We start from the raw sequence: 20,726 nt of genomic DNA on the forward strand, positions 1-20,726 counted from the left end.
GGTAATCGTTGACCCGCTGTTTCATCACAGACCTCTACTCAAAATTATTTTCTCGTCTTACTTTAAATCCTTTTGCTACGAGAATACGTCGCAGACTCCTTTGTGTGCGGCTCATATGAGGTCACGTTATTATCCATCTGGAGCGCTCTAATACGATTTTACTGAGCAAGCAGACTGAGTTTGGCTCAGAAAAAACAGTTTGGTCAGAGAAATTGAAACTCTGTCAAGGAGATCTCTTCCTAGAAATCCCTGAATCAGTTGGTCTCTTTCACAGGCGCGTTTCTCTATAGTTATGGGCAAATATGGCCACAGGAGGGAAAGCATAGTTGTGCTGTCTGTAGGTGTGAAATCCCCATATGTTTTCCACTCTGTGTTTTTGTGCTTAGGAGTCCATTTCAGTTTGACAAACACATTTGTCTTATTTTTTTGTCGACTCATAAATACATTTGTGTTCTCATTGGTTCCCCTTCCGTTTGCTTTTATTAACGATTGGTTCTTTTTGCATTTTTTTCCCTTTCTTTACTTACTACTTCTGATTTCCACATTTTGTCTGAACAGAACAATAAGGACAGAATGTTTCAGGTATTTATTTTCATCCCTGATTAGTTAGTTACATCACCCTTTCTTTCCTCTTCGAATTTTCCTTTAATTGCAAACCTGTGAAACCAAAATTATATTCTGTATCACCAAAAGTGATTATATGTATATTCACGCTTTCCCCTCTAGGCCTTCCTCTGATAGCATGTCTATGATATAACTTCATGGAGTGCTCAGGCTTGGTTATCACGATTTAACCATATCAGTAAATGACTCTACACTTCCACGTGTTTAGATTAGATTGCTAGACATTCAAAATTATATACTGCCAAAGCCCAGAAGAATAATCACCTTTCACCTCTCATTCTTTTTTTTTTCTTTTTTTTCCCCTCTCAGTCTTCACAATCCTTACTGCTCTTTTTTCTTAACTGCCAAAGGTCAAGGTTCGTGACCTGGAGCAGGAATGCCGGTCACACAGTGAACACTTTCACCAGCTGTCCAAAGAGCTGCTGAATTTCCGCCTCCAGTCGGAACCTGTGAATATCCCTAAAAGTAATACCACCTCTGCATCCCAGATCCCGCCCTCACCACAGAAGAAACTCTCGCAGGTCAGATTCGAAGCCCAACCAGAGACAGGTGAGTCTCACCTCACAGGCAGCTTTGTATGAAACACATTGAGCCATAAAGGCAATTATGAGGCTGGGGAACGGGGACATATCAAAACAAATCAAGTCTTAGAAAGTCAGTCCCTGATTTTTATTTATTTATTTTTCTCTGATTACTACTTTCCTCAGTTTTAGCTGAGCGGTTTTATGTGTTTACTTGAGTGTGAGTGTGGTTCTGTGAGTGTTAATGTAACTGTGTAATATAAAGTGGTGATATAAAACTGTAGACTAGCAGGGTTAAATATTAGTGGGGTCTAACTATTCTAAAAACACATGTGCTCTCCAGATAAAAGCATCTGTGAAATTATTAGTGCTTAAAAGGGTTATGATCAGATAAAATGATAATTAGTGATCTAATCCCCAGACAGCTCACATTACAGCTGGACCCACTCACTGCAAACCAGAGGTGGATACCATTAATGGAGACGGTGCTTATTCATGATCAATATCTGCCCTTGATCACAAGCCTGATGTACGACACGAATGTAATTTAACACATTAGTATTCTAACAACACAGTGCAACCTGCAGATACAGCAAATAGAGCCGTATCAGTGATGTAGATTTATACAGTCTGGCACAAACCAAAGGTCTTTGAAGTGCTGAAAATCCTGTTTTATCTGTCTCTTCACTTCGGGCAGAATTCACTGATGTTTTTGTGCTAATGCATAATATTACATACAAACCACAAGAACGCAGTGATGCACTTGATCTGTGTTGTTTACGTATCGTTAATTTCTTCAGGGAATTCCGTTTTGTGTTTTCTGCATTTTTTTTAAGTCTGTTTTGCCAATAGGATGGGCTGATAGGGGTGGAGTAGCCTTCCAAATGAAGGGTGTTAGCTGTACCCGCAGGAGATCAATGGTTTTGCTCCAAAGAGCGCGAAATGGTTGTGGAAGGAAAAGGCAGTTACTCTTTATTTGCTATGGAAATCAATGTCTCCCAGGTGATGAGAGTGCGGCAGACACGCCGCTGCTGATATCCCAGTTCTTGCCCTGCTCACCGCAGACTGGAGACGGAGAACCACCAGAACTGCTGTCTGTCAAATCCAGCACCGTGACAACGGACCACCCCATCCACCCCCGACAGTTTCCCTCATCAGAGGTGGGTCTGTGTGATGCCACATCCATGAATAATGCATGCATAACCTATTATGTTAATTGTTTTTAAATAATTAACTTACATATTCATATCTTGAAAAGGAATGGTTCAAGAGTTGCTGCAAACTGCTAATTCTTAAATATGCTGTAGGAAAGTCGCTTATCCCTGCTAATAACACTTTAATTTGTTCCTCTCATTTATCTATAGATGGAGGATGAGGCCAGCCCATCACCCAGGTCCAAATCTCGCTACACAGGCCAGGTCCGCCTTTGCACTGCCCGTTATAGGTGCATAAGACAAGTTTAAATACAGAAATAATTTCATTTTGGGTTTTAACGCGCATTATCTTTAATTTTCCTTCACAAATGAATGAAAAACCTTTCTTTCCTTCAAGTTATAACCCTTACGATGGACCAAATGAGCATCCTGAAGCAGAACTCCCCCTTGTGGCTGGAAAGTATCTGTATGTGTATGGAAACATGGATGACGATGGCTTCTATGAAGGTGAGTCGTACACAACACACATAGAGCATTTGAAGCGGTCTGTGAGGCGATATGTGCTTCTGGCTCGATAAATCAAATTCTGGCAAAAATCTGAAAATACTGCAACAAATTTTCTATTTGGGAGGATAGGTTTTCTTCTGTTCAGGCCTGCAGTTTTGCCTGAGTGCTTGTCTGCTGATGCTGCCTGACAGTGAAAACAAGTGTATGCATCATTATGTATTGTCTCAAAAACACAAAAAAGACACAAAAATGCCGAGTAGTGTGTGTCAGCTGGCATTTATTCTCCACTGAAGTTGTTTTGTCTTTCACCATCGTATTTATGTCTGTGGCGTTTTTGACTGTAGCATGTAGTAATAATAATAATAATAATGGATTGCATTTATATAGCGCTTTTCGGGACCCCTCAAAGCGCTTTACAATACCACTGTTCATTCATTCTCACATTCATACACTGGTGAAGGCAAGCTACAGTTGTAGCCACAGCTGCCCTGGGGCAGACTGACAGAGGCGAGGCGCCATCGCGCCATCGGCCCCTCTGGCCATCACTGGTAGGTGGTAGGTGAAGTGTCTTGCCCAAGGACACAACGACCAAGACTGTCTGAGCCAGGGCTCGAACCGGCAACCTTCCGATTACAAGGCGAACTCCCAACTCTTGAGCCACGATCGCCCTACTGCATTGCACCTACAGCACACTGTGCAGTAAGTGGTATATGCAAAAATGTTGTATGTGTAGAATGACACATTGTATCTGTGATGCATTTTGTGCCCCTGCAGTCTCTTTACATTATGTCGTGTTATGTAATGATACAGCACAATCTAAACGTAATGCTGATGCAGTCATTTTTGTAAACGTGCTGCAAGGACTACTTGACAGGCTTTGTCACCCTGATATAGAATAAGTCCGTCATACATACTAGTTGGCTACTTTCATCGCGTGACTTCCACTTAGTCAGTGCGTGGTGTCATGAAGAAAAGTTTCCCGACACTTTTTCATAACTGGTGGCTGGACTCACTCTCTGTATAATCTCTTTATAATTATGAAGGCTTCTCCATCAGAGGCAATCCTAATCCCCCTTGCTAGCAATCCTGCAGCCAGCACAGACGTCATAGAAAGCCCTGTGATTCATTAGCTGTGTGCAGTCAGATTGCATGGTATTGCAGACGGTCCCTGTATTTACCACACAGGAGGGGCGACTTGGGCTGCATACCAAGCTGTTGTCAGGATGGGGACCTTGGTCTCTTAGTTTGATGACTAATCCAGCAGGGCTCAGCTTAATCATCAGCACACATAAACAACAAACACACTCGCTCAGATACACTTGTAGAGACACACCAAGATGGTCTTAAGGCCCCCCAGGCCTCTGTGGAAAAAGGGATTGAAGGACGAGATGATAGGGAGCTTTGTTGAAGACAAACTTATTGCCTTGGGGGAAAAACTACACTGCAAATCTAAGCACTTTCTTTTCTTTCTTTTTTTTCTGCATTGACCGCAGCATCTACGTACTCTGGGGTGCTCCTGGAAATGTTCAAACGCTGAGGTCCTTAGAAATGTTGAAAGGAGTGTTTTCTAAGTTGTGTGTTGGAGTATGAAAGATGGCATCAGAGAACCCGTGGGGAATCTTACATCTTAGGGAATAGAACATGCTGTATGTTTACATATCTTCCACCTCTCACTCAGTGACTCATTCTCACCTTGCAGGTTAAAAAAAAGAAGAAGCTCTCACCGATTTATGTGTTTAAGTTATTGCTTTGCTTTTGTCTTTGTGTTGTGAGAGAAGCCTAATTTTAACACTTACAGGTGGCATCAAAACAGAAAGTTTTTCCTAAAGAGACATTTATTAAATAGTAGCAGGATTTTCTGTTATCTACTTTTATTCTTTTTAACTAGAAATATCAATTTAAAAAATGAATAACATATTTCTGTTATTTTCTACCTTTGTGTCTGTACTTGTTTATGCTTGACAGGGGAGCTGCTGGATGGCCAAAGAGGACTTGTTCCTTCCAACTTTGTGGAGTTTGTCCAGGACAAGGAAAAACCAGGCATTCAGGCTGGAGACGCAGGGGAAGATCTCAGCTCACTTGAGCACACATCCCTAGCCTTGATGGCTGTGGATGGAGGTGCCTCCCAGGATGGCCTTCTGAGCTCAGCAAACGCTTTGGTTCCCTGTAGCAATGGGACAGGTGGGGCCTTGGATCCTGAGGACCTGGCGGAAGACATTGTGCCTTACCCCAGAAAGATCACCTTGATCAAGCAGCTGGCACGGAGTGTCATCGTGGCCTGGGAGCCTCCACTAGTGCCTTTGGGCTGGGGGAACATCTCTAGCTACAATGTGTTAGTAGATGGGGAGCTTCGTGCCAATATACCATACGGTGGTCGGACCAAGTGTTTGCTGGAGAAGCTGGACCTGGACGGCTGCGTCCACCGTGTGTCAGTGCAGAGTGTCACGGACCGGGGCTTGTCAGATGAGCTGCGCTGCACCTTGCTAGTGGGAGCCAATGTGGTGGTGGCGCCGTGCGGTCTGCGCGTCGATGACATTCAGCGTGACACTGCCGAGCTCTCTTGGTTGCCTAGCAACAGCAACTATGCTCACACTGTGTTCTTAGACGGGGTAGAGCACGCAGCGGTAAAACCGGGAAGGTATAGACTACGGTTCCACAACCTGAAGCCCCTGACAGTTTACAAAGTGACGGTGGTGGCGCAGCCCCACCAGGTGCCGTGGCAACTGCCGCTGGAGCAGAGAGAGAGGAAGGAAGCCGGCGTGGAGTTTTGCACTCAGGCAGCAGGTCAGAAAGGTTTATTATTATCCACAGAGATACTGTATCAATAATGCACAGCTTAATAGCTGGCGATTACTTTCACATGCTTCTAAGAATCTTAGTTTAACTCTCATATGCAAGATCATGTACTGTAATATGAATTCTAATGTTATTGTACTCTGCTCTAGAATAGTATAGCGTCACATTTCTTTACCATGTCGTTGTTGTGTATTGTATTTTGTCTAGGTCCAACACCATTTTGCAGAACAGGTCAGAACAAAGCTTGAGGGGTTGGTTTCCCATATATTCAAGCACTAAACCTAATGGATGTCATTAGTGCTCTGACACATTTTGCAGGGAGGATGACTGTGCCATGTTGTTCAGCATATGCAGTTTATTATGAAATGTGGGCAAAATGGCATCTTATTCTGGTTCTGAGATTGAAAACCTTTTAAAAACAAGTCTGTCATTACATGTCCTTTGAAAATGCACAATTTGTTGTTCGAAACCAAATTTGTATGCAATTTTGCCCAAGTTTGCTGCACAGTGCACTTCACTAATTAGAGAATACCAGAGCAGCATGAGATATGATCAATAATTACGATGAGTCATTTCCTCAGCCTATAGCCTAGCCTGACATAGCCAGTTCTATATAAAGCGGTGCCCCTCCACTGCTCACTGAAATGACCATTTTCTATCAGTGTGCATTTGCTTCTGCTCGAATGCAGTTGTGCATGTTTCAAAGAGATCAGAAAAAAGAAATGCTGAGCTCTAATCAGGCTCTCTGCATGTGGAGACAGCAGTGTATATCTCGGGGCAACCCTTAAAGTTTTCATCTCTTCCAAAGATTACTGAATGGTTATAGTAGAATAGCATATATAAGGAATACAGACCTAAAAATATAGGTCTGTATATAAAAATAAAAATAAAAATTTCATTTTGATTTATCTGACAATCATCTTGGGTTAGGAAATATTAGTGTTGTGCAAAAACTCACCATACACTTAAATGACATTGTCTAAACACAACACGAAGTGTTTTGTGAATGTTTCCCACCAGCAATGTCATGCTATCAAGTAGCCCGCATGAACTGTGTATCTCTGCAAAATACAAATAAGCTGTTATGTAATTTCATAAATTTAGATATGCAAGTCAAATTATAACCCCACCCCCCCCACCCCAACCTCACGTCCTCATTTCCTCCTTTGTGTCTGGGCATTTCTGTGTGTGTGTGTGTGTGTGTGTGTGTGTGTGTGTGTGTGTACGTATTTGTGCATCTAATGAATGCTTCACATCATTCCCCCTCTCGTTTGTATCCTACATGTACTAAATCAGTAAACCGTAAGAGATTATTTTTCTTACACACTGGATTGGTTACCTCCCAGGGCCTCCGCTGCCACCCCAGGATGTTCAGGTGCTCTGTGGGCAGGCTCCAGGGGTCCTGCAGGTCTGCTGGAAGCCCCCCAACATCTCTCCCACAGGCACATCCAATGGGGCAAATGTCATTGGTTACGCAGTCTGCACTAAAGGGCAGAGGGTGAGTTAGCATGTCTAGGTCTCGCCTGCCTGGACTAGTTTACTTTTTATATATCATTCTTTTTAAAAGGATATGAGTGATCACACAGAGCTCATCTTGATTTAAAGGCATTGCTCATGATGTATTGTGTTCTGTTATGAGAAACTACAGTAGTTTGTGGCTAAATCCTAAGCATATGGGATGTATATTCCTAAGGTCTACATGCTGTACAGTATTTACAACACTGTGAAATGTTTAATCATGCGTAATCCAGTCAAAACATGAGAATATACACCACAGATGGGACATTAACAGCGTCTGCCTTTCAGCGTGGCATTATGTCAATCATTACCATCAGTTCACTCAGCAATGCCACCTACTTGTAATTAACGTGCGGTGCAGGTCTGGGTCTTGGAAAGGTCTCTCGCTCCCTCTGGTGACTGCTAAAGTAAATCATCACAGTAAACCTGAAAGGGAAAATCAACATTCAGCCACACTGGGCAGAAACCTGTTTTTGAGCTGCCCCTGCAGGTGGAAATCTTAAGAGCATTTTTTTCCCACCATAATAAATCAAATTAAAGAGGTATTTTTGTTAGTTCAGTGAAATCACTTATTTGGCACTAAAAAGTGCAGGGGGCTAATCAAATTTCAGCAGCTGGATTTGTCCATTTTTGTTTTGGATGTATTGACTCTGATACTGATAATGTTTTAGTTGTTGTTCAAATGAAACTGCAGCCACTGTTTATGTTAACATTTATTTATTTTTTTCTGGCTCTAGATAGCTGAGGTGCTGTTCCCTATGGCAGACTATGTTACGGTTGAACTGACAAGGATTCAATGCCTCGAGGCCAGGGAGGTCATCGTTAGGACACTGTCGGTCCAGGGAGAATCCCAGGACTCTCAAGTTGCTGTCATTCCAAACAACCTGCTTGTGCCTCTACCTCCGCTTCCCCTGCCACCACCAGTGCATCCTCACACGGGCCCCCCTCCACACCCCCATACTCAACCTCTCCTCCAATCCCCTCACCTTCCTCATCCCACACCCCAACTTCTCGCTCCACCACATGGACAACAACTGCCGCCCCGTCCTCCCCATGCTCAACCCCATCCCAGACTCCCCCATCAAGGTGGACCCCCGCAACCCCAGCTTCGTCCTCCCCATCCCCATCCGCAGCCCTTACATCTTCAGCCTCGTCCACCCCACCAAGGTCCCAGGCCACAGCACCAACTGCCTCTGCTGCCCCACCCCCAACCCCACCTTATACCTCTGAGACCAGTAAGTGCCAGAGACCTGGATGCCAAAGACCATGCGGCCCATCACGGGGGAGCTATTCTACCTGGCCAACCTGGCTGGGACCCTACACGCTCTCCTTCTGTCCAGCCTCCAGTGCCCATGCAAGGCCACACCCTTGAAGCCCCATCACCTGCCAATCCACGGTCTCCCTCACCCCAGAGGATTCTTCCTCAGCCCAGAGGCACGCTTATCCCAGACACTGTGGCCAAAGCTATTGCTCGAGAAGCAGCTCAGAGGGTGGCAGCAGAAAGCGGAAAGGTCTGGTGAAAATGGAAATGCTGGCTCACACAACACTCTAGATGCTTAATGAAAATGATGTTATATATTTTAGCACAAGTCACTGAGATTAAACTGTTGCTTTAATTTGAATTTAGAGTAGCTGAAGAAGGGAAGTGTCACAAGTTGCTAAACATAAAAGAATATTGAGCTTTCTGTGATTGTTACTATAATAAAACCTAAAGACACCGTTAACACTGTTCCATTCCTATTTACACACACATGTTTTCAGGGTGACAGAAGGCAGGGCAGATATGGAGAACAGGGTCATTCATTTCACCAGCATCACTCTGATGAGGAAGAGGAAGACGAGGAAGGGTTTGCTCGCGGTCGACGGAGAGGACCCTCGGTTGACGAGTTCCTCAGAGGCTCTGAGCTGGGGAGGCCGGTAAGACCCGTGTGATAAGCGACACACTTTGCTTATCACACTTCTGAGCTCAAGCACCTAACGTGTGTTTCAGTGGAAAAACCTCCTCACATGTGTGCATCTGGACGTGTGTGTGTGCATGTGCGTCTGAGGTGGTTGCATGTGTACACACTCCTTAACCCGTGTCTTTATGTGTGTTCACGTGGGCGTGCTGGCCTTATCCATGTGTGTTTGGTGTGTGCATGTATGTATGTTTGTATGCGGACTTAATCGCGTCTGTTCGTTTGTGTGTGTAACTACCAAAAGCCTCACTATAGTCACAATGAAGATTATCACAGCGAAAGCAGCCGGGGCTCTGACCTGTCTGACATCATGGAAGAGGATGAGGAGGAACTGTACTCTGAGATGAAGCTGGAAGAGGGACGTCGACGCAACTCGCACAACACACCCAAGGTGCAGTTCTTTGCACTTATCCAAGCAAATTATTATTAAGTGAACTGCACAGGCACAGATACTTCAGTTGAGACTGCTGCCTTGCTTTTGATATGTGTCATTAGTGTGTGTGCTGAGTTTAATTCAAATTTTATACAGAAAGAAAAAGCCCATGGATAGAAGGGCAGATGCAGTGGGTTTGACTATTTCAGTGCCATAGACAGAGATGATGAAAGCTGTCGGGTTTGAATCTTTCCGCACTATTGAGAAAGATAGTGCGGAATATATATAAGAGAGACACAGATAGATGTAGACTGGGTTTTAGATGCTTTCAGGCACCGCTGTTGCTGCTTTCATAAACACGTGACTTTTTTTTGCCACTTTTTTAAAGCATGTCATCGCAGAAACTACAGAAGCTTATTTTACTTCAGTGAACAAACATGTCAGTGTAGAAAAATGCAATCTTCAAAGTCTGGACCAAAGACTCCATTTGCTGCTGCCAAAAAGCTCCTTTAATTTCTCAGAAACACAGAAAGGGATAGTTTCTTTCTGTGTTTGGGTGCTTTGCAGTGAAACGGGGATAGACTGGATTTGATTAAAACACAGAGGAAAGAACTTGGAGAGCTAAAGGGTGAGACTGGGTTGAAAAGATTATCATGACAAAGGGAGACATATAGCTGAGGGGTGTAGCCTAGGCTGCACTGACAAATATCTTTGCCTTTCTTTTTTAGTAGATGGGTAGAGCGATACTAGTTATTTCTTAATTTTGGAATGGAAATATTTCCCATGGGCTTGTGTGTGTGTGTGTGTGTGTGTCTGAATGTGAGTCTACGTGTGTGCGTCTATGTTTCAGTGCTTGCCTGTGAGTACTGCATGATTTTGTTTACATACAGTTTGTACAAGTATGTTCGACATGCACTTTTTCACACGCTGTTTACGGGTATGTTCACGGTTCTGTGACAACACATGACACATGAATGCTTTGTCTGCGGATGCTTTCTATGTTTGTGTATATTTCAGACAACAACCCCTGTTGGAGGCCGCCATGATCGGGATAGTGGGAGACGAGCGCATCACGGCGGTCCCCAGCCTCAGAGACGACCCCTAATGGTCCCCTCCATTGGTCAGTATGGGCAGATGGCTATATTTTAGGTTCTCTGTCCCTTAGTGCAGTCGCATTTGCTCCTTTTTTCTTTTCTTTTTTCTTTTAAATACCAAGAAGCTCATGAAGTCTTTGTCTCCAGATCACCTTTGTGTCTGCGAACCATGCTCATCCCTTTCAGTACCTTGACTTTGATCTTCCAGAGATGGAGATGATGATGATGATGATGATGATGATTAAACCGCTTTGCACTGTTGCAGCACAGAGTGATAAGTTAATCTACAGTGACGACGGCTAGAAATATATAACTGAAAATTTGTTATCACCTGTTTTAGGAGGCAACGCAAATCTTCACTTAACATATTGGGAGGAGAAAGTAGAGCTTTGATTTGTAACCTCATCACCTTCTAACTGGTATTTTCTGTAGAGGTAACCTCTGAGAATAACAGTGAGGGAAACCTCTCTCCCATCACCGAGGATGTTTACTATGGCAGAGTAGCTCGACACAGGACCTGGTCATCCCGCAGGCACATGGGCGGCACCAGGTCTCCCCATGGTATGTGCCTGCAGTCCTGTTTTTACCACCACAGCATGGCAACAAAAGTGCCACCAGCACCTGGCAAATTGCAATAAATAGCTGTGGACACTTGCAAATGTTTTGTCTTCAAAAATAATAGTTATTGTTATTATGCTTACAGTTGAACAGCATGACCGCAATGCACTGAAATGGTGGACCCATTGGCAAACCATGCTTTGGGTCCAGGATCAACATTTCCACAGTTGCAGATGATAAATGATTGACTGACTGTTTAGGGAATGCCTCACAACACTGCACTGAACTCCAGACGCCTGCTAAAACCCTTCCCTTTGTGATACAACCACACCCACTACACCAGTCATGCATGAAACTCAAAAGATATGACAGTGGTAGGCACTAAAGAATGACCACATTGGCATTGCTTCTTGTTTCTTTAGATGTCTGAGTTTGAGATGTTAGCTTTCTTTTATATTGTAAGCTTGTATTTTCAAGCACTGGCCATATAGTGTTTGCTAGGTGGTGCATTTTCCCAGTGTTATCGTAGCGAATCAAAAAACATACACAGGTCTTCACAACAACACTGCCGCCTCAGCTTGAGACCTCTTCTTGAGACCTCTTCTTGCCTTGAGGGTTGGCACAGTGTGGTTGTTTTAGATTGTTTGTTTCTCAGGTGTTTTGGTTTTTTTTTTCCTTTTTTCTTCTCTAAGGCTTTAGCATGCATGTCAGGGTCTTGTTTGTCGCGGATGTTGTCATGCACATAAATCACGATTTGTCTATGTATTGCACCATGGTTAGTCTTTGATGACCATTAATGGAAAGGGCACACAAATTATTATGAATGCTTACATGATTTTATGTATGAAGAAGTACTAATTGACTGATGTGAAGCATTATGAACTATCAGCGTATCAGTAACGTCATGAAGAAGTTTTGCTTAATTAACCACTAACACAACATTTTGACAGATTCACTGCTGTTATGCTTAGTTTCTTACGTCTGCAGCTCATAGAAGGGACTAAACTGTAGTACACATGAACATGATTAACGATTCATAATGACTGCAATAACTGAGTTGTTGCATTATTAATGCAGTGTGCTTATAGTTTGTGCATTTTCCTGACAGTTCATGAGGTTTTACATCAAAAAGTTATTTTTTTTCATGCATGACACCATGTACAAATTCAAACATAAAAAAAAAACATACTATAAAATAAATAAAGTAATTAAAACACACGTAGCATGTGTGTATTTGTGGATGCATGTGTGCGTGCTGCAGAAAATAGTTCACTGGGTCACAGATTTCTTCCTGCATGGTTAGAAGCACAATCATGGCCTGATACGGAAAGTGAAATCTGTCATGCAAATACTGAATGGTCAAATCAATAAGACTTATCAGGATCCTCTCATTGATTTCTTGTGACCGGAAGCACGGCATCACAGACTTGCTTATCACAGAAGTGGCGTTCACTGTATGCAGCAATAAGTTTTGTGAATAATTTTTAATGTGGAAGTGATTTAAAATCACCGGCTGTTAAAGCTTTACTTCACATGTTTACTTCACAGTAATAGAAAAGCCACACTTTACGACATTTTATAACACAAAGTAAAGTTAATGTACAGTCATCTACTGTATTTTCCGCACTATAAGGCGCACTTAAAATTCTTTCATTTTCTCAAAAATCGACAGTGCGACTTATGTATGAATTCTGGTTGTGCTTACTGACCTCGATGCAATTTTATGTGGTAAACAGCGCTGAAAAATCTGTCAAATGTTTTAGTACGACTTTGGTAAGCTATGAAGCCGTACTGCTTGATGGATTGTTGGAGCATTACGGCTACTATAGTTAGGAGCCTCGCGGAGTAATCTGGGTCCAAAACTCAGTTCTCTTCATGTCTCAAAGTCAAACTAACACTGCGGCATCACTGAGAGTTAAACTTTAATAAAATGATCAGCATTGCTGCTTTACCAGGTGTAACAATTAAGTTTAACTCCAGGCATCCATGCAAACAGAATGTATTAAATTTAACTGAGTGGGACGTTAGCAGGAAGTTAGCTCGCTAGTTTCCACCTAAAGATGATATACCATGTTCTGACTGAGAGATTTCTGAAAAAATTAAAATGTACAGCTTTGCTATCACTTCCAACATAAATGAAGACAGAAAACTAAACAGCAGTGAAGTTGGACTAGCTGGTATATAGTGATGTGCTACGTGATTGCTAGCAACACAGCTATGCTAGCATAACATAACAACAGTGAACTGGCTCTATAAAAGTTAAGGCAAGATTCCAGATGGTTAGGGACAAATGCAATCACATGACAGGACGCTGGAAACGGACCAAACTTCAGTCAGGAGAACAACTAAGAAAATCTATCCACAATAGGAGGTTAGTCATGAATATACTGCGACAACATGGGAATAGAGCAGCTGTGAGAGAATTCAACATTAACTAGAATAATAAAGGATAAAGAGTAACAGGATCACAATCACTGGTACGGAAGTGGTGGAAGCAAGAAGAATGAGTTGAGTTTGACTTATCCAGTGTAGCCAACTCCTCAGTAAGGAAAATTGCTATTGGCTATCCTAAAAGTCGCTAAATGACGTCATCGCCTAATTTGCACAATTTATCCTGCCTATTTAATTGTAACAGACACTGTAGGAGAGAGAAATAACATCGTGGAAGAGACATAAAGTGAGTAACCCCCCCCCCCCCAAGAACCCTAAAAATATTTAGAATATTTAGAACTACAAATTAAATTTCTCTCTTATTATTGTTTTCAATAATTCCAACCCTCCTCCTTTACACAGACTTGGGACCGGCAAAAGTGACCCGAAATAGGCACACTGGACAACACTGGACTTATCTGACTGCTTTGTTTCGCTTAATGCGCCTTATAATCCGGTGCCCCTTATGTATGAAAGCAGACTCCTTCATCGACAGTGCGCCTTAAAATCCAGTGCGCCTTATGGTCTGAAAAATGCAGTACTTTGTCCACATTTCTGTAAGTCTATTGGTTGGTGAGGTTGGATAATGGGATTTTACTTTTTGTTTTATGTGCTGAAGATGGCTACAGGGATCGGGATCGCCGCTCTCCCACGTACTATGATGAGTCGGAGCCAGAGGAGCCCTTTAGGATCTTTGTGGCTCTCTTTGACTACGATCCTCTGTCCATGTCTCCGAACCCGGATGCTGCTGATGAAGAGCTGCCCTTCAAAGAGGGGCAGATCATTAGGGTGGGAGTTTCAAGTGCTTTCATGTAATGCATTCTTTCTTTTCTTTTTTTTTTAAGGTGAATTCATACTGTTAGGTAAACTATTAAACCAAGCATAAATGTCAAATGGATAAAGAAAGTAGTAGTAGCATGAGCTTTAAACATTGCTCTTTCTTATCTACCAGGTGTATGGGGATAAAGATACTGATGGGTTTTACAGAGGTGAAGTGAAGGGCAGGATGGGTCTGATCCCCTGTAACATGGTGTCAGAGATACAAGCAGACGATGAGGACACCATGGACCAGCTCATCAAACAGGGCTTTCTGCCGCTCAGCACACCTGTGGATAGAATAGGTACCACAAGAGCATACACACCCTCACAAATAACAACCATGTACAGCTTTAAAAAAATGGTTAGATATTGTGAGAGAAAGCATGTAACGGGACGCTTCCTGTTAAAATGCCGTTTACAATTACCTTCAGAGCAAAACAGAAGAGGCCTGCGTCGAGATCAGGCCTCCAGGAGGATGGTGGCTCTGTACGACTACGACCCCAGGGAGAGCTCTCCTAATGTTGATGTTGAGGTATTGTTTGCTGTAAAGGACAAACTGCTCAATGCTTAAGTGTTTATAGTGTAACGCACAAATATCTAACCAGCTACTACAACACACCTAAACACTTTTATATGTGCATAATTTGGTTCACAAATACATAGAAATGTGATTGTTACACAAAACCACAAAGATTGTCCAAAAATAGCACTTTTGTACTCCTTAATTCAGTCTGTTTAAATAAACTGGAACAAAAACAGGATTTTACTTTGTATTATTTGTGTATCCCTTTCTCTCTATCTCTCTAATAGGCTGAACTCACATTTTGCGCTGGTGACATCATTGCTGTGTTTGGTGACATTGACGAAGATGGTTTCTATTATGTGAGTGCTTGTCCATGTTTTTGGGGTTTCTCCTCGAGAGAACTCCTCAAAATTTGTATTAGGCACCATTTTTGATTAAACTACTCGAAGTGCTTCACCAGGTCTCATTCACACAGTCATAGATCTAAGTGCTTTCTATCTAACATTTACATCGGGCAGCCACTTGGGGTTCAGCATCGTATGCGCGGATATTTTGGCTTGCTAACTGGAGAAGAAGGGATCGAACCAATAACCTTGCGATTAATAGATGACTCTTAATAGATGCCTCTTCTGCTTGAAGCTTAGTGGTTCTGGGCCTGTCATCTGGTGTGGTCTTCTGCTGCTGTAGCCCATCTGCTAATTTTAACATGTTGCGCTCTACTGCAGGAACATCAGACTCGTTTAAAATCAAGCGAGGAAGCAGTAAGAAAATCTGTAAAACATGAAAATACATTTAAATTTAAAGCTGACCACCTTATGTTGTACTGTACTGTATACCTTGGTTCTAATCAATGGCTATGTGAGTTACTATTGTATGTCTGTTTGAAGCAGTCTGGCAATTTTTCCTCTGATCTCTGGCATCAAAAAGGCTTTTTTCTTCTTTTTTTCACAGAGAACTGGCTCTCGCTGGACATTTTCTCTCTGTGGGAACATTCTCTGTAAACTCTAGAGATGGTTGTCGTAAATCAGCAGTTTATGAAATACTCAGACCAGCCCATCTGGCTTCAGCAACCATCCCACATTCAAAGTCACTAAAATCTCCTTTCTGATGCTCTGAACTTTAGCGTATCATCTTGGTCACATCTACATTCCTAAATGAACTCAGTTGCTGCCAGTTAGATATTTGCATTGACAAGCAGTTAAACATGAGTAGCTAACAAAGTGGCCGGTGAGTGTACTTGAAACAGATGGGTAGGAAGATGAGAGAGACATGATTCAGATCAATTGGAGGCCTGACATATGTGATGTAAATGTATTAGATGTGTTTGGTCCACAGAATGGATTACATTATGTTCAGTTAACTGTGGCAGCTGTGCAGACATAGCATAATCTTATGAGTTGGTATTCTGCCAGTGAAGTTTATGCCTTCTCACCTCTCTTCATTTCTTTCCACAGGGTGAGATCAATGGCCACCGCGGTTTGGTTCCCTCTAACTTCCTGGAAGAAGTGCCTGATGACGTGGAGGTTTATCTGACTGATACTCCATCCCACTACCCCCAGGAAGAGCCCGCCAACCGGCCTCCTGCCAACTCCATCCCCGCCGTCTCAGAGAGCAAACGGGTACATCATCATCGCCGCTCTCAGCGCTAGGCCCTGTGTCCATACGTCCTCTCTTGATTTTCGTCTCTCGCTTCCTCCACTTGCCGTCTGTGTGCTGTTCATTGTGTGTGTTTGTCCATGTGGTGACAGTGGTGACTCTATACAGACTAACAACTCCCTCTCCACCCTTCACCCTTTGGAGGGGGGAAAGGGGACAAAATCCAGTGTTAACACCTTTCTGAGTCTCAGAGAAAGGAAGAAGCAAAGCCTGACATGGACAGAGAGGATAGACTGTGGGAGCTCTGCAGGTGGTATATGCATGTAACACTGGTTAAGGGAGGACTTGAAAAAGGCTCATTCTTTACACAAGATAATTTGGGGCCTCTTTGCACTGAAACACAAAATCAAATTGTGGTTATGTATTGTATTATTAAAGATAAATATATTAAGTGCTTTATTAACACATAACAATTGCTACCCAATGACACTGAAAGAAATTATATTGAGAACAAAAAGACAAAAGCATGCCTTTTTCAAACTTGATACATTTTCTAGCAACTTTCTTGGCTCGACTGCTGTATTTCCTTGAAGAGGCTTTGTTTCTTTATGTATACTGCACACACATCAGATCTATTTTTCAGCCCTGGTGACAGTGGATATGCCATGTTTGCTCTGAGCTCGAGAGACAAAAAAAACCAAAAAAAAAAACTAACAGCAGCACTGAGACGTCCATACTGTACTGTTGTTACAATGGAACAATAAAAAGAAAGCAATTGGATATTAAAAACATTCATGCTCTGTGTTCATGTGTGTTGTTGGTGGTGTTGTTGTTTTCAGTTGTCATAGTGGTGTGGGTTTTACCGACAGTGACAGTGCTGCCACATCTGATTTCTTTTTTGTTTTTCCTCACCCGCTTGGCAAAACAAAACAAACAAGCAGAGGAAGATTGTTCATTTCACACCATAAATGGCTCTGTCTGCCTTGTACAGTAAGTTGGCAACTTGAGATACCAGACTCGCTGTGCTAATGCACACAGCTTGTTGCAGCAGAAGCTGTTTAAATGCCATGCAATATTACGGAGGCGCTTTTCAAGTCATTGACTTGTTTCATGATTCGAATCAGGCAGATTTGTCTCTTTGTTTGATTTTTAGCTCTCTGTTAAGTGACTCACTAAAATATTTGACTCACATTAGTGGGTAGCTTCCCTTCTGTCATCCGTAGGTGTTATAGTTACAATTTGGAATAGATTTCAGATTTCATTATAGGACGATAGCTTTATCCGAAATAGCAGCTGCTGCATTAGATGGGAAGCCTGGTATCTACAGTTGTGTCCCTGGGTGTTGTACCGTATCTGACTGTACTGTATACTCCCTCATGGCCTACTGATGATGGACTTCTTCAGCTCTGTGGTGTGCTGATGTTGTGCTCAGCATTTGATGGCTTCTTCCTCAGTTTGATTTCTGTGTGTGTGAGAGAGTGTGGACGAGGCATTACACAATGTTTTGCAGACCCTAAACTGTTTGTGGACTCGGTTAATGAGGACATGCATTATGTACAGGGACACAGAGCAAGCCTAAATAACACAAAAAATTACTTTTTTTTTAGGTTGGGACTATGTTAAATGGCAGTTAGGATTAAGGTGAAAATAATTCTGAAGGAAAAGAAGAATTTTATCTGAAGTCATGTATTCGTGTGTAAAAACATCTTTACTATCAGTTTTATCCAGATTAACAGGCAGAGTACCTAGGTTTGGACGGCTTTACTCTGAAATATCAGTTTTTACTCCAGAGAAATAATAATGTAAAATAGTATAGAAAATATTAAACTTTTATATTAAGAGTTAATATTATCAATTGCTGAAAATAAACACTGAATATTTCATATAGAACTAGAAACCTTTATTTTTTTAGTTACCTTTTGATCTGTGAAAGAATCCTTGAATCTGAAGCATGCCACATCAAGTGAGTTATTTACATGCTGTCAATCAAACATAATCGAACCCAAAACACCCAAAATTAAGATTTTTTTTTTCATTCCTCATAAATTTGTTTTCAGGGGTTTTGAGATATAACCACCAATAATGTAAACTACAGTACTGTGCAAAAGTCTTTATATTTTGCCAGGAAAATGGGATATGAAGTGATTTACTGAAATATCTGCAAACAAAGGAAATAAACTATGTAAAGGAGAAAGCAGTTTGCATAATTCTAATGAGGTTTAAAGTTAAACATTTGGTCTGACTGCCGTTATTCTTCAACACAGCCTGAAATCTCTTACCCAAGCTTTCTTGTCATTTTCAAAGTAATCTTTAGGAATAGTTCTCAAAGGCTTCTTGAAGCACATTTAAAGCTCTTCTTTGGATGTTTGCTTCCTTTTGTTACATTCTGTGTTAATGTGAACCCACACAGCTTCAGTAATGTTGAGTTGCAGCCTCTCTGCTTTACAGATGGTCATCGACACAGACTCTTTCCTGGTCTCCCCTGTACACATTGATGACAACATCTTAAAACATAAATTTCAAATTTGGATCGCACCACAACACCCTTTTCCTCTGATTTCCAGTACAGTTCTTTTTGTGTAATATGGGATACCTCAGTCTTTACTCCCCGTTTCCCTTTCTTAAGAATGGCTTTTTGACAGCTGCCCTTCCATTGAGGCGATATCTGATGAGGCTTCAGTGAACAGTAGATGGATCTCTCAGGTCTCTGGTGGATTTTTTCTTAAAGACACGCATTTAAGAAACTGTTCCTCTGCTGTAGAAAGTTTTTTTTTTTATGCCTGACACTTCTTTTGTCCCCCAGTTGTCCACTTACTTCAGATTTCTTTAAGGACACTCCATGAGATATGCCATTTTTTTGGCTAGTAGCTCTTTGGCAATCACCTTCCATCTCTTTTCGTCCGGTCACTCAATTCAGGGCTGCGGAGAGTGGAAATCTATTTCAGCAGTTATAAAGCAAAAGGGAATGATCTTCTCGTTAAAAAAAAAAAAGATTGTTTTATGTCTGTCAACTGTATTATTTTTGCTTTTTTTCACCTGGATTCAACAAAAGAAATAACAAATTATGTATTTTTTCGAAGTGTCAAAGTGCTAAGTTCACAACTGGTTCATCCCTCGAGTTATTTATGCTTGAAAGATTAACGAGTCAGTGTTAAGTGGCTTAAGAAAATAACACCTAATATGGTCAGGTACAAGGGCTGGACTGTAAATGAGTGGAAAAAGCAGCCAATGTCTAAACAACTTTAAAAGGGCTTTAGAAAGCCTGAAGAACTAACAATTGAGACCACTTTAAAAATGTATAAGAAAATCTGGCTCTGAACATATTAAAAAAAAGTCAAAAGGAAAATAGCTGAAAATTATGAATACAGTGAGGGACATTATTGTAAATCTATTAAAAAACAAAATTGTTTTTCTGAAATAGGCTAGAAAGGGAGCTAATTTTCATTCTTTGTGTTACTCAAGGAATCTGATCGAACTTAAAGCAGATGAAGTGTTTTTTAAACAGCGTTTAGCCGAGGAAACGCAGAGGGAAAGGCTTAGAGTTTCAGTATGAAAGAGTTGGTTCATTTGTAATATGCTGCCCCCATGCCTCCATACCTCCCCACCACTTCTCTTCGCAGGCTACCACAGAAACTACCGAAGCCGTCAACAATGACACCACACCCGTCCGGGCGCCGTCCCCGATTGTTCGCCCCCTCCTCCCTGGAACCATGAGGCCCCTCAGCCCTACAAGGGGTCCCCACGTCCCAGTGGACCCCCGGGACTCTCAAGATCTGGCAAACAAGAAGAAGAAAGGACTGCTTTCCAAGGGAAAGAAACTCCTGAAGAAACTCTCCCCTGTGAAATAAAAGAACACAGAAACAAAATTAATGTACAGTAAGTGCTCATGCTGGGCTCGGTGTATTGCATTCATACAATCAACTCTGATCTAACAACACATGACAGAGAGGATGTGAGCTTTGTCTCCTTGACTGCTTGAGCCTATTTCAGTGCAGTGATATATATATTAAAAAAAAAAAAAAAAAAGGTGGCCACAAATCGATTATGTACAGTGCAGTGCCAAAATCAAGAGCGAGGTCACTTGCAGACACAAAATCTTGTAACTATGATGTATTTTAAATCAACGGGGTGATTAAAAAAAACAAAAACAAACTAGGATTTTCATGACATGTATTTCTTCTATTTTTGTTATCATTAGGCAAAAGTAATTCGCACATTTTTTAAGCAGGGTATCAAAGCATCTGGTTATAAAACT

At 41.9% G+C, this 20,726-nt stretch overlaps 1 protein-coding gene across 2 annotated transcripts in view; it reads left to right on the forward strand.

Annotated features, from left to right (window-relative positions):
- The window catches only part of rimbp2a (RIMS binding protein 2a), a 67,476-nt gene extending 47,157 nt beyond the window's left edge, over positions 1-20,319 (forward strand). The window contains exons 7-25 of one of the 2 annotated variants that reach the window (XM_085358121.1): positions 559-582; positions 975-1,173; positions 2,148-2,305; positions 2,510-2,589; positions 2,697-2,806; positions 4,772-5,590; positions 5,810-5,833; positions 6,949-7,100; positions 7,858-8,631; positions 8,882-9,037; positions 9,323-9,469; positions 10,469-10,571; positions 10,978-11,106; positions 14,153-14,322; positions 14,486-14,654; positions 14,784-14,884; positions 15,163-15,234; positions 16,330-16,494; positions 20,092-20,319. In XM_085358121.1, coding sequence (XP_085214247.1) covers positions 559-582; positions 975-1,173; positions 2,148-2,305; positions 2,510-2,589; positions 2,697-2,806; positions 4,772-5,590; positions 5,810-5,833; positions 6,949-7,100; positions 7,858-8,631; positions 8,882-9,037; positions 9,323-9,469; positions 10,469-10,571; positions 10,978-11,106; positions 14,153-14,322; positions 14,486-14,654; positions 14,784-14,884; positions 15,163-15,234; positions 16,330-16,494; positions 20,092-20,319 — 3,780 coding nt within the window. The remainder of the gene's footprint in view (positions 1-558; positions 583-974; positions 1,174-2,147; positions 2,306-2,509; positions 2,590-2,696; positions 2,807-4,771; positions 5,591-5,809; positions 5,834-6,948; positions 7,101-7,857; positions 8,632-8,881; positions 9,038-9,322; positions 9,470-10,468; positions 10,572-10,977; positions 11,107-14,152; positions 14,323-14,485; positions 14,655-14,783; positions 14,885-15,162; positions 15,235-16,329; positions 16,495-20,091) is intronic. The other variant, XM_085358122.1, reaches the window with a different exon arrangement.
- The last annotated feature ends 407 nt before the right edge of the window (positions 20,320-20,726 follow it).

Source organism: Diplotaxodon limnothrissa, linkage group LG7 (assembly GCF_057381915.1).
Source record: "Diplotaxodon limnothrissa isolate DT_005_m linkage group LG7, D_limnothrissa_male_GT1.1, whole genome shotgun sequence".
Taxonomy (NCBI): Eukaryota; Metazoa; Chordata; class Actinopteri; order Cichliformes; family Cichlidae; genus Diplotaxodon; species Diplotaxodon limnothrissa.